This window comes from Apostichopus japonicus, chromosome 8, assembly GCF_037975245.1.
Source record: "Apostichopus japonicus isolate 1M-3 chromosome 8, ASM3797524v1, whole genome shotgun sequence".
NCBI classification, from domain to species: Eukaryota; Metazoa; Echinodermata; class Holothuroidea; order Aspidochirotida; family Stichopodidae; genus Apostichopus; species Apostichopus japonicus.
In genome coordinates, this window is record NC_092568.1 from 7,927,784 (window position 1) to 7,942,700 (window position 14,917).

General features: G+C 37.5%; 1 protein-coding gene across 4 annotated transcripts in view; it reads left to right on the plus strand.

The window, feature by feature from the left end:
- Positions 1-14,917, plus strand: part of LOC139970789 (kielin/chordin-like protein) — a 43,861-nt gene that overhangs the window by 6,196 nt on the left and 22,748 nt on the right. Inside the window, exon 2 of one of the 4 annotated variants that reach the window (XM_071976781.1) lies at positions 8,490-8,644. In XM_071976781.1, the coding sequence (XP_071832882.1) occupies positions 8,490-8,644 (155 nt within the window). Of the gene's footprint in view, positions 1-8,489; positions 8,645-13,849; positions 14,116-14,917 lie in introns of those variants that run through there. The other 3 variants (XM_071976782.1, XM_071976783.1, XM_071976784.1) reach the window with 3 other exon arrangements.

Here is a 14,917-nt window from a genome sequence, read left to right on the forward strand (position 1 = left end):
GATCCTTTAAGTCTATGTAAGTAATGATGTTTGCAAACTTAGAGGTATCCCTATATGATAATGCCAAGAAGACCACTGGGTACAGTTTCCAGGAAGAAATTGAAACATGTTTCTGTATAGTTGTTAACGTGGAACACCCAGAGTTGGCCCTCATATTCAGGTTTATAAACAGTTTAATAGTTGCCTTTATGGCGCGCTCATATCAACGTCATTCTGCTTGACTTTATGGTGTGGATTCTGTTCAAACAAAACAGACAACCTATTACCTTTATTTAAAGGGTTTGTTTCATTATGTAGTAAGTAATTCGTCTCGTTTCTAATGGCCTGGGGCTGTTTCAAAACTCTCGGTATTGAAAACCAAGAGCATTAAACTATGACTATTTGATCTAATTGACTCCATTCTGTAAAGGATGCTAAAATATTCTGTAACTGACAGCTGAAATGATGATCGCTCTGCTCACTATAGGTTAACTGCGAGCAATGGCCCTGGAACTATTGGCAACCGTACCTCGTGGGTAAACAAAGCAGTCGTGCATAACAAATAATACATATATATATATATATATAAATATATATATATATATATATATATGTATATGTATGTATGTATATATGTATGTATATGTATATATATAGATATATGAACATATATGTATATGTATATGTATATATGTATGCATATATATATATATATGTAGATATAGATATATGTATTTGATATTTCCATTTATTATCCAGTAAGGAATCGAAGTTACTCGATAAAATTGAAGAGGGTGTTTGGTTTGATTTTCGTTTTTCCATATCAATTAGACGACACATCATTAGATTTAGGGGAATCGTGTGAGACATCTCCGGCTTCTCTCATCGCGGTTAATCGTGGTCATTTGACTAACGTTCTACTTTTCTGTTCTTTTTCTTTCTTTTTTTAATGTTGCTGTCAGTTCAAAGTTTACATCTCTCTTCATTATCATGTAAATAATTCGCGGAAATGTTTTCACAGAGCAATGAATTAGATTTACAGTCAGGGGGAGAGGACTGGATAAAGATCATCACGTTGTCCTGTCAAATGCGGTTTTCTATGTCTACAATTCGTGAATTTTCATTAAGATTTTACACGTCAATCATGGTAGACGCCATTCGTTTCTTCATCGGTGATTTGCGTTGAATGTGTTCACACATAATCACAGTGGCGTAGGAAGGTACTTTTGAGTGGGGGGGCTGAAGACTGATGGCCGGCCTGGGGGAGGGGTCTAAGGGGAGGGGGTGTCCCCCTCCCCTTTGGAATTTTTTGCATTTCCAGGTGGCCTCAGATGCAATTTGGTGCAATATAGCACACTTCAACACCCACTCCATTTTGTAAACTTAATTTTGTATTTTCACCTGGCCTAAGATGCAATTTGGTGCTCCAAATGAGATTTTTTTCTCATTTGGAAATGAAAAAGGGGTTTTCTGACTTGCGAACCGGGGGGCGGAATGATACTTCCGCCCCTCCACATTTTTCACTGGGGGGGGGGCTGGCGCCCCCCCAGCCCCCCCGGTTCCTACGCCCTTGCATAATCATCACTGTTAACCAATCGGCGCGTCGCATTTGCCTGTCGATGTGTTACGCTTTCGTGGACCTAATATGTGCTGATTGTTTCAACGGCATTCTGATCAGTATGAGTCATGCATTTCTTCAAAACTGAGAGGGGGTAGCGAGGGGGGGGGGCAGGTGGGGGTGGGTGGAGGGGATAACGAGGGGGATAATGAGGGGATAAAGATTTACACTTATAGTTCATGACATATTGTCATGTCTGGAAGGTCATGTTTCGGTACGGTCTGACAACGGGTCAGTTTTATATCACAGCCGTCAAATTAAAAAAAAAAATGTCGTAGTTTATCATGACTTCAAAATGTTACTGCACGTGGGAAATATTGGTACCGTCACGTATACATTGAATATAGAAGCTAAGTTCGAATTGGCCTGCCATAGACATTAAGAGGACTCTGGACGAAATGTTTCTTCGTGACTTTGTCCTTTCTTGGAAGATTGCGTGGAGCACTTCTGTCACGGATCTACACCTCATTGTAACTTTTGATGGTGTACATGAAATGACCTCATTCACATGTTTAGTTATGTATAATCTCCAAATATTTTTCTTGATCACAAAGATAGGCCTTCATCTTAACGTCAGGCATGTTTGCTCATAGAGTTTCGAAATTAGCTGATGGGAAGACCAGCCCCATATCGTTAGTACATGTAGTTTACCAGTTAATTTCTCGAAAGAGTGCCCTCATATGCTACCCGTCTCCACTCCCATTGCGCCCTTGGATAAAGTAATTGCACTCTCCCCCAATCTGTACAGCTGGCTTCGTCCATAAGATGTTATTTAGTTTGCGTTACAAACTATTCACTGAACTAATTTCCAACCATGTTCTTACCAACCCTGAGGTGGACCTAACCACCGTGAGGGTAGTGCTAGGGGCCAACCTTTCCTTCCATCCTCCTTCCTCTCCCCTTACCACAACTTCCCTCATCTCCCCTACCCTGCCGAATCCCTCCCTTTGATTTAAATCCTCTGACCCGTGGTCAACCAACCAAAGCTTGTATAGTAAAATAATCGCTTTGTTATAATCACGTGATTGATTCCGAACTGGCGATATTTACTGTGTCTTTTGCAATATTAGCAGAGAAATTCATACAAAGTTACAATTGAAATATATAGGCTACTGTCGTCTATGGAGAGTCCAGAGAACAAAAATAAAATGTTGTTTTAGATGAATTTTTGTACTAGCCTGTCGCCATGCATGCAATTATAACGCTCCACCTCTCTCTCTCTCTCTCTGCCCTGTTTCCGAACCATCAAACTTCAGTGGGAACCTGTTAGCACAGACTATAAATTACTATGTCTGTTCGTTTTTTGGATTTCACCCACTTGCTATCACGGTATAAGTCAATCTAGTCGCTGGATTATAATCTTAATCATTTAAATTATGTCATCATGAACCCCCTTAATTGACGGGGTTTGGGGGTGGAGAGGGAGAGGGGTGGGTGGGGCTTTGACAGATATTCACGATTATCACAAACAACGACAAAAACAACAGACAGAGAGACAAACAAAGAAACAGACAAACAAGCAAGCAAGCACCAGGAAGTGAGTTTGTTGTTCTTCATTTTGTTATAGCTGGCATAGGTTTTGGAAAATAGATACAACGTTTGTAACAGTCAAATGAGAAAACTCAATACAAGTTCAAGTCTTGTCAACAATGGCCATTTTTTCACTCACATATTTTAAATTCCAGGCATAGTTTGCGTGATACCGTAACATTCCTTACATATAAATGTATACAGGTTATCTCTTTAGGTGTTGTTATGGCTTGCCCTTAATTGGTTAGGGCGCACTTATCCTGACCTTGACACCTCGTGGGAGTAAAATTCTTTCATAATCCTATCAGAATGTACTTATCCAAATACCCCTAATCTTCACTCAAAAGAATATCGATCAAACCGGTGGGCTTTTCTTGACAGAATGTTCCGTCGGGTCTTTGATTCAACTGGGTTAGTTTTTCTTACTCTGCATAATATACAGCCACTTCACATATAGTTATTTATAAGTCCGTATGTATCAGTGTATGGAAATATTACATGTGCAGCATACGTGTTATTGAATTGTTATAGAATACATACGGACTTAGGCTATACATATGTATATATATATATATATATATATATATATATACATATATACATATATGATGTATATATATATATATATATATATATATATATATATATATATATATATATATATATATATATAGGCTGGACCTAAATTGTGGAATATGCTTCCTGACAGCCTTAAAGAAATCCAAAATGCTGCTACTTTTAAGAGGCAATTAAAACACTACCTATTTGTCAATGGTTCTGATTTCAGCCAGAATCTCGACCAGGTTTAACTTTTGTATCGTTACTTTGAGATTTATTTAGTTGTTTTCCAGCACAGCAGTGCACACAGTTTTCTGTAGTAGTTGTGCTTATAAGCCTTTGTTACTATTATTATTATTATTACTAGAGCAAACAAAAGAAAGAAAGAAACAGACAGATAGATAGACTGAAGTACGCTTCACACCGTATTTCACACCGTAAAATGCTGACGTCATATTATTGTCTCATTTCGCAGAATTTGAATTGTTGTAAAAGTATGTCGTTACAGATTTATTTATTTAATAAACCATAGGCTATGTGTTCAAGAAGTGTGACATCATAAATCAGGCCAAAATGAACTTTTCGGGAATTTGGGCCTATAGAAATGGTTGCAAGATAAACAATCAACTCCATATGTTAGTTTGTGGTTTTGCATACTTGAAAAGAAGAAAAACAAAACACTTTTTATGGAGCTTGTTAAATAAATTACGCCCATCAGGTATTACACTTGTACCTCGATTACTATGGAGCCAAATATTGGTAATACATGCACAATAGAACGTGGTTAAGGACTATATGCGTGATCATAAACCCTTATACCAAAGTAGGATTTCGCGAAGTTTGCGGTGCTCAGCGGAAGTCGGAAGTAACATTGTGTATCTACTTTTGTTTTTGTACGTTTTGTTCACAATATGCTTTTAAAATGTGCATTTTTTTTATCGATACTGGGCATTTTATATAGTGTCAAGCTATATAGAAATGTGTCTTTCTTCGATCGATTGAAAATCAATTCATTATTGATCTCATCGGATATTGTTTTTTGAGCGACCAGTCCATTGGAAAGGACAATTGCCTATTTCTGTTTGCATCAAGGCTATCATGCGCAGACTCCGAATGACGTATGTTCAACGCGATGATGACATCCTTGGCAATCGAATCAGCAACTATAATTGGTTGAAATTAAAACCAAAAAGAAGAATTTACGAAATTCCGTAACTATTTCTTGACAAAATTGATATGAAATCGTGAAAAGTTTTGACATCCCCCGTGCTGACCAATCCACTGTGACGCAAATTGGCTAACATGTGATACGCTTGGCAATTTCCAAGTTCTATATATCGCACATAATATAGCGATACATGTTGTGGTTAAAAAGAAAATGAATTGCGTAGGTGGTACAATATAATAGAGAGATATAGAGAAGGTGACTTATATTTCAGTCTTTAATACGTCAGGGTTATTGTCTTCACCCCGCGGGAAACAAGTCATCCTGTAAACAGGAATTCAGAAGAAGCTGTTACATTCTAGTTAAAGGGATGCACATTCCTACGAAACGAATTATGCAAGAAAAGTCCTACCCTTCTTTGCTTACCTGTCTCCTCGCAAGCTTTACATTCGACTCCTACCGTGTCTAGAGTGACTGAATATTCAATTGTGCACCACTAGCAGGTACCGATCCAGGGGGTGTGGGTGGTAATCTACCCCCCCCCCCCCCTTTTCAACAATACACACTTCAGCGACCTTAGATCCACTTACCCCTCCTTTTTAAATTTGTTAAAATCTCCCCCCCCCCCACCCCTCCCCGGACAGCTCAGCCATTCGTCGTTTTACAGAGGGAGAAAGCAATGAAGCTAAAATACATCAACAGGCTCTCCGTGTGGGAAATATTGTATAAACTTATTTATTACAAGTAAGCCATATAAATTTTACGGATATTATCTGCAGAAAGCAAGTTTACATTTCCTATAGATTTTTGCGAACGACGATTTGGATAATCGAATGTTCCCCTAACAAACAAGTTGGTGATAGCTAAAAATTTGAACTTTGCACAATTTATATCAACTAGTGATTGCAACCCGTTGTGCAGACATTTCGGGAGGTTTAATAAAAGTATTTATTATAATAGTAGATTCGCGTTAATATACGAACCAAGTCCAACGAGCTCCCGAGATCTACTTTAGGTTGTATTGTCATATGTCACTGTCCTTGTGAAAAGCAATTTTTGGTTGTAATACACGGCATTAAATGTAGTCTAGATGCCCAGGTTAAAAGATTCCCGCAGTTTTCCTGGGGTATTATTTTATTCCTCGCTTTTCCTTTGATGATGAGATAGCAGTGACAAAACTAATACTTTTAAGCCTTTTTTGAGGGTCTTATACTTAAGAAATGTTTTGAGTAGCTAACCTTCGAGATGGCAGATGATAACACGTTATGTGAATAGACAGCGTAAGAATAACAAAATAAGAACGCGATCAAATGATTCGACGACGTTCAACTTCATCCGTTAAAATAACACAACAATTCTATTGGTGAAGATAATGTAGACACGCAACCTGTATGTGTCCGTCTGTGAACGTGTGTGTATATAGCCTATATATATAATTCTCACCACCTCGATAGGTGATCTAAAGTTTAACATGTTTAGATGATTTGAGTTAATTTCCGTTACTTTAGTCGATACTTCAAATCCCACATCTATATATGTTGTTTATTATCTTAATTACATGCAATTTAATTTCAATTAATGAAACAAAAAGTAACATTTGTCTTGGAAAATTCCCAGTGAAGTTTTTGTATGTGACTTATACTGTATATGAAAGAAGACTGGCCGATGAATTTGTCAAAATGGAATAGAATTTTGTTTCATACTATAACTAATATAGCAACTTTCATTTCTTCAAAAATCATAAAGTATGTTTAATGAGAGAGAGGAGGATTTTGAACTGTTTACTGTTTAGCGTCTTAAGATCCACAAACTCTTCACGACCCTGCGATGGCCGTTACCACTTTTTTTTGGAATCGAAAAGCATTAAATAGGATATTATATACACCCCTTGTTTGTATCGTAGTAAAGGAATGTGATATTAATGCTTACTTCTTCGGTCATTATTGTTTTTTTCTTCCTACTCCTCTCATAAATTAAAAGGGACAGAATTGGATATTTTTCATCATCTCAAATAGAGTTTTATTTTCTTTCTTTGTTGGCTTATTTTGGTGTTGTTTTTAGTAGGTTACGAAAATCCTCTTCGATTAATGTACAATCACTTTCGCGACTCCCTCTGGAGTTAATGTTCCTGTTTTACGATAATCTAGAAAATTGTACCCATTTCCCGAGTTATTTTCAATTCTTACAACTCGAGACAATAAAAATTTCATTGTGAATGACACCGATTTTTATTGGTCCTGTTTTCAAATTTATTAAGTTGGACGGGCTGGACGTTTTACCTTTAATCACGTTGAGGTACTTTTAGGGATTCACAGAGTCCATCGAAAGTGCATACGTTTTGCTTGCCATGTTATTTTACAAGTTATCCAATATCCAACTTATTTGCGCCCAAAAGTCATTTCCTGCACAAATGGGTTAAATTCCTTCATAACGTATAATAAGACAGGGAAACAGGAAATAGAAAATTTCTTGCTGTTATCTTTAATTATTTGTGTAATTGATTGAAAGTAGTATCGATTGAGTTTGTAACTATTTTTATTTTGCGTTTACTGGCTATAAACTCCTTGAAGGTATTTAGATAAAAACAAAACATGAGATGTTGCTTTGAATTTGTGGTTCGTTTGACTTCTTTCGAGACTAGATCTTCACACCAAAAATATGCTAGATTGTCACTTCATTATGCCATGATGCAGATACAACCATCAGATTAACAATTCTGTCATCGACTACTGAATGTCAATCTAGCCACTTATTGTTAATTAATGACCAAACCAAATGCCAGATCATCTTAATTGCCCCATAATATGCATGCTAGAAATATAAATAAAATGGTCACAGGGAAACTGCTACTCTTGTACTTTTACTGCTTCCACCCTTCCCTCTGCGAACTCTGGATGTAACCTACAAAGGTAGAAACCTATATAGAATTTTTGAAATGTTTGTCTGGACGATTTATTCCAAAACACGTTTCGTTTGATACCGTTCTCCCTGTTTGAGTCCTTCATAGATCAATGATTTATAAATTTACATATTTCTCTGACATATTTACAAGTTGTTTTGCTATATGCTTCTACCAAACACTTACAAACAGGGTTAACAGCACCTCCCTGTAAGGTCATGCATGCGCGTTTTTTGTATGTACTGCAATAAATGGTATCGAAAGAATTGTGCTAGTCTTATTTACGATAGGCAATTTTTCATATTTATTTCTCAGAGGTCATTTCTGAAATATTATAAGATGTGTATAATATACATACGATGTGACATGCAACTAGCAGTGGCTTTAACAATCTTCAACATATCAGAAATAATTTTGTGTCACATAACCTTCACAATACTCAAGGGTTTAATCCGGTTATCAAGCACGTGATATCTTAGTCTTACACTGGTTATCCTATTGAAAAACTGCTTCACCAATAGATTAGATTAAATGTATCCCACTCTGTAGTAACAATTTAAAGATATTCACTAAGTCACGTGATCAACCTCCACCCCCGCGTCTCTCCCCCTCAACAACCGTCACCACCACCGCCCCCCCCCCAAACCCCCCCCAAAAAAAAAACTTGAAAATATTAAAACTATCAATTAATCCGCTATTAAAGAACTTTTCACTTATATGTTTTTTTCGTTATGTTACAGGACAACATAATTTACAAGTAAGGAGTGCTACAGAGTTTTCCATTAACTTACGATGGGACGCATTCTTACCCGAGGCATACAGTGGTGGCCAGTACGTAGTGTACCATGGTTTCGCATTCTTCGAAGATGTCAGCGAATCTTTACATGATCAAGAGGTAAGATATTATGGAACGCCAACAGACATTCCAAGCTAACCCCTTTAACTCTTCCTCGAGCCTCTAATATATATATATATATATATATATATATATATATATATATATATATATATATATATATATATATATATATATATATATATATATATATATATATATATATAAATATATATATATATATATATATATATATTTATATACATATATTTATATACATATATTTATATATTATTATTATTATTAATTATTGGTATTGTGATGTGTGTGTTCGTTTGTGGGTGTTACATATTACATCTTAATAACGCTGTGATTGCCTTCTACATCTCTTCCTCTCACGTGATGCCCACGAAAGGCGTTATGACTTGACATAAACTTTTTTAGATGTCCCTATGACAACGTTACAATAACGCTTTTCTAACGTCATGAAATCTTATATCATAGTAGTATCATAGTAGTATTCAAAAACCGACAAGTGTGAATATCGACGTTCTTTCGGCATCAGTGCTTCAAATGACGTTATAATAACGATATATGCATTCACTGCTTTGTAGCGTTCCTTGCAACGTCAAAATAAATACAAGCAAACGTCGCAGCAATTTGCCGCATAAGTATTTGGCCACAGTGACAAAGTCTTTACGAGAGCATAGGCCTATATTATAGCAGATCAGCAGCCTATACATACCTATAGGTAACACCCTTCCATGTTTATACAAGCATGAGTTTACCCCGTATATCGCATATTTGATTTCCTTCCGTCGGCAATGCAGTGGTGAAATTGTTTGTGGTATCAGGGAGTTGTTATGGTATTAAGCACAGGATATATAAGCAGGCAAAGCTTGAACCGAACTTTGTCATAATTGGTTGCATTTCTGTATATAATGGCTGATGTGGCAAGCATTCCTTGAAGTATGGTAGATCATATAGCCGTTGGCATAACCACAACCACAACATTCATGATTGACACACTCAATGTGTGCCCCTGATGGACGATCACTTACATCGATGTTTGTATTCTCGATATTTCCTTGACCATCACGGATTTCACTCATTCGTGGTATTCAAGGAAAGTGCTTTAAAGGTTCAGTAACGATCAAAAACACGCAATTGAGAGAAACGTTTTCAAAAAATTGTCCAGAGGTTATATATTAATCATCAGTAACCCGGAAATGGCAAAACGACACATCACCTTAGCATAAAGCCTACATATACAGGATGAGAGAAAATGTCAGTAACAAATAAACTCATTCCCCCCCCCCCAACAAAAAGAGGGATAATTTGACGGGACGAACATGGTTATGACGTCACGGATATACTGTGTCCAGACTGCCCAAAACATTTCAATGGCCTCTGTCGTTGTGTCCTGTTTCCAACGGAACCCTTCCTAACCATGTAACAAATTATTTAATATTTTATAATAATAATATTTTATTGTCTTTATATTTTCTTCATATTTATTGCCTTGAAAACCGAAACAGCCCAAAGTGCGGGGGTTATACTATAAATATCCGTTACCTTGTAATACAAGATACCAATTTTAGCATTGAACTTTAGACGAACCCTTTAACGACGAAATATCCCATCTGATTACATTATGAGGGAGAAAGAATTTGAATAACGTCACACTAATGAGCTCTCCCTGATACACAAATCGTAAATTCACTGCCAGCCCGCCCGCGAGATGCTGCATTGACATTGTCATAGTCTGTTCTTCATCGCAACTTGCCGGTATGTTTCGCTATATCTGGAGACGTAAATATATTAAAGCTGCTGATTTTGTAATAAATGGTCGGCGCTATGTATATATACGGAGGAAGTCGGCGAAGCTAGCGGATAGTATTGATTTATTAAACTTGCTTGTCTGTAAATCAGACGAGCCGCAATTACTTTGTAGCACCCATTAATTATTCATCGAATTATCCAGTTGAACTCTATCTTTACTCTGTCGTCCTTCTAAAAGACCAGATGATTTTATACATTTTCATAGGTCTTAAATACTGTCCATGTATGTAGCACAGGTCTTAGTATCTCCCCCGATACCCACCAAAATGGAAATTGAAACGAATTTCTGTCCTCGACAGAGAGAGTCCGTGAGTGCCATATATCCTGGAGTCTAGACGTGCCAAAAATATAAAAAAATGATCACCTAAGCCCAAACCGTGGCTGCATGGGCTTGAATGAATGTGGTCTCTCCTTTAATGTTATCAGGTGAAAATATTTTACAGGCTGCCCTAGCATGATTAATATCATTTCGAGGAACACTGAGTAAACTTGGTCAATTGCCAGAAAATATAGCTTAACAATTTATTTTTCTTTCGGGGGATGACGGGAGGGGGGGGGGGGGGAAGCTGGAGTACCGTTGACCTATAAACCCCAACCAGGGAGCTGTTCCCTGATACAGCCACGCCTAACTCGATACGGTATCGATCTATCCTCATATTTATTGCTAATATTTCGACCGGGTTTCAGCTCAGTTGACGGTTCCAACAGCCCTCCTTTATTCGTCATTGTATCATTACTCTACTTTCGTGGCTAAATTCGTGATTTAACGATGAATATACCGTTGCAGACACAGCGGGTAACTTACTCACTTTCTACTCCAAACGGTCACCCCATGTCGCGCCAAAAACTGCCAACGGGATGGATTTTCGAGAAAGTTGTGATTTTATATACCTCTTTCTGTATATGTAAGGCAAACATGCAATTCACGACCTACCATAACTGGTATCGTTGAGAGAGGCCTGACGGACGGAGTCACAGAGCGCGCATGGCAGTATATTCAATGATATATGACTATTGCCTTATATTCTTATGACATCGTTTATGATAGACTCACATTTACGCCTGTCCTTTGAATTCCAGTTTCACCTTCACTTGATTTATTTAATCAAATTAACCTCCCCTTTAATTTATAGATACTTCAGAAAGATTGCTGCCTATTCTTATGGTGTTATAAGTTATGTGTACATTGGCACGTGAGTTCATGTATATATATATGCAGAGCTATATATCAGAGATATTATTACGGGAGGGGGTACACCGGGTGTCGGGTATACAGCCAGGTTCATGGTCAATTTGGGGGCCTAGGGGAGATAGAATTAAATAATTATTCATTCTCGTATATGGAGACTTCAAGGGGGGGGGGGGCGACGAGGCTGTCGACGTCACTGAGCGTACACGATAGAGGGTCATGACAGTATAGTTGTTTGAAAACTAAACTAAATCAACTATACTATAGACTTATATACGACGGGTACAACAACATGAGTACAAGTACAATAGATTTCCTCTTAGTAGAGTTCGAGTACAAGTACAATAGATTTCCCGTTACCAGAGTTCTTAATCTAGAACTATGTATATATACTATAGAATTCCTAACTTTCCAAAATGCCCCGAGAATTAAATCTAAATAGACGCACACTATATGAGGGTCACCACAGTGGTTGCTATAGTGTAACCTGCAAATTTAATATGCGTTCAATTGGTCCAACTCCACACCGCACTCAACATGTCACGAAGGCAACTGAATGAACTGCTGTTAGCGATTAGTATTGTCGTCTTGCAATATTGGGAAGGTGGGACTTGGAGGCAGGACGGTAGTTGCAGTCCTTCAATCGCAGCCCTTCATGACGTCACGTGTCTGCCGTGGTCCGTCACGTTCGATCAAAGACTTGGTCCGATGTCACGTGATTTTCGTGTATGTTTGCACCTGGTGCCAGTACTGTATGTCCCGGGTAATGGACCTCCTCTCTCCCCTCCCCCTGCCTCTGCTCCTGCTCCTCCCTCCTCCCTGCTCCCTCCTCCCTCCTCCAGCGTTAATTGCACTGATATTTAAATTGAACGGGCCATGCTCATTTTAAACAGCCCTATTTTTTCGTTTGTGGTGCCACGTTTTTTGGCCACTAATAGCCACGGACACGTCACTGCGGTCAGTTCTGGTTTTAAATCCTTACTGGAGAAAAGAATTCGCGTAGACCTATATATCAAAGAAGGTCAAAATGTTGTTTAAAACTTCTTCCAAATATGTGCAAAAAACTGGTTAGTAACGAGGACTTTAACAATTTAAGCAGAGATTGTACAGACCATTTGAAAAGTAAACCAAAAAATTAGGTTGTAAAACGTCGAACGACACGTGTAGGAATGATTTACGAGTTTTTCTTTCCCTCCGGCATATTGGCTCAAAAAGTTTACGAGTGCAGACGAAACTGAAACTGTATTTTAGAATAAAAGCTATAAAATCAGGTACAATTGGATATTAATACTTACTTTACGTGAGAAGAGAAGAACATATAAATATTTTTATTTTCCATTTTAAAGGGTCACTATAATGTATTAGATACGTCATTAAATCAAATAAGAAGTTAATTTGTTTATCTGTGTTTGCTTGGTGGAGGTGTTATGAGAAACATAAAACAGTCTAACACTAGCCAAGTTTTCGTTAGTTATCTATTCTTGAGGAAACCAAACTAACCCGCCTCTCTGAAATCGTTACTTTCCAGGGGCGTAGAAACCGGGGGCATGGAGGTGATCATCCTTCTAAAAAAAATGAGATGCAAGAAATAAATGAAACTGCTGCAGCTCCCGGATACTAAGCCCATTGGGTATCCCCTGGATCCCCTGCTAATAACAGTTTACCCCCCCCCCATCCCCGCCACTCTTGTCAGAAACATCCCCTATAGGCCTCTGTAGATACTAATGTTAAAAAGGAGAACGACGTATAGGCCATGAAATTCCATCGTGCGTGTTTAGAATCCCGATAGGTGTTTCTTAGGCTTTGCCCGAAAAAAAAAAATCCCTTGCTATCGAGCAGCAGTTGGGCTCTCTTTTCTGGAGCAGAAATAGTATTGTACTTTACAACATTTCAAATCAGGGAAAACGCTCTACTTGTATTGAACGCTGATTTCAATTACCTTGTTGGAATACTTAATTTTTGCACGTTGCTCTGTTACTCTGAGGTTAACAATTTAGAACAGCTGAAGTTGTTTAGCTCCAGGCTAGTAAGGCTCATTTTGATTAACTTGGTATTTTGTTTATATTTATTAATAAATATGTCCCGCCTGGGTTTAGGACTAATGCGCTTTTCTCTACTGTGAAGAATACGCGTGTACAAGCTATGAACTCCCGGAAACGTTTGATCAAGTTACAACTATTCTAACACGGCTATGCATCCTACTATAAAATTACGTCACCGAGCCATTGTCAACTGATTGGTTAATGGAAGTTCAATGCTTCATTAGGAATGTTGTGTATGTCTTTCTCATCCTCGACCAAAACCCCTAGGACTGATATTTGTTGCAGCTGAGATTTAGATAACAGTTCACCAAGGAATCGTACATGTTTATTGTTCTTGATAGCTTCAGGGGTGTCGCGGCCTTACGTTAATTAGGACTAGGCTAAAGCCTAGTCTACCTGACGTAACGTTAGTCTAAAGCAAGACCTACTGTAGCCGTAGGCAATGTAATGCCACTGAAGTAACGGTTTTAATTATACCAGCTTTGATTCTCAAATGTATCTTTCTTGGTTTCTAAAATTTGATCAGCTCTTTTATATTTCTTGAATAACACATAATATTAATGTAACTGCATAAGTTGAACTAGTCTCCGTCAGAGGTTTTTAGCAAGTAACAACTAACAACCACATTGATCTACAACTACAAAGTACTACAATACAAGTTAGTACAAATACTGTAGGCCTACATGCCTGATATCCTAGCTTAACAATAACATTGATAATAATCACTGCAAAGGTCTGTGTATAGTGACACCATTGATTCAGTCCGTGATGATAACATTTTCTGAAGCTTCTATCCAAATGCCCAGATAGCTTCATTAAGCACATTTGAATGGCATAATTTCATTCAATAAACAACATTAGGTCTAGTCTTATCTGGGAAGTTGTAGAATGTGCAGCAATGTTGCTTTTCATTACTTGCCTTTACCACACAAATTTGAAATTGAAACCGAATTACAACTTAGGTGTCATGCATTTATTGCACCTCTACATATCATTCAATACTATAATTTAAGCTGTGCTCAGAATGAAGAAGGGCTAAATGATTTCATCGCAGAATAAGTAAACCTCTGTAAGTTGACCAAAATTAATGACAAATCATGAAATTATGAAATTTTTTGAAGCTGTCTAACATATTTATGGTTAAACAAATAATAATAACAAAGTTGAAATTGAATAAGAGAATCTCTGGAAATGGTTTCACGAGAAAGTTCTTTCTTCGTTGTTAGGTTTAAATAGAACTCAATACAGCAAGCTAATAAG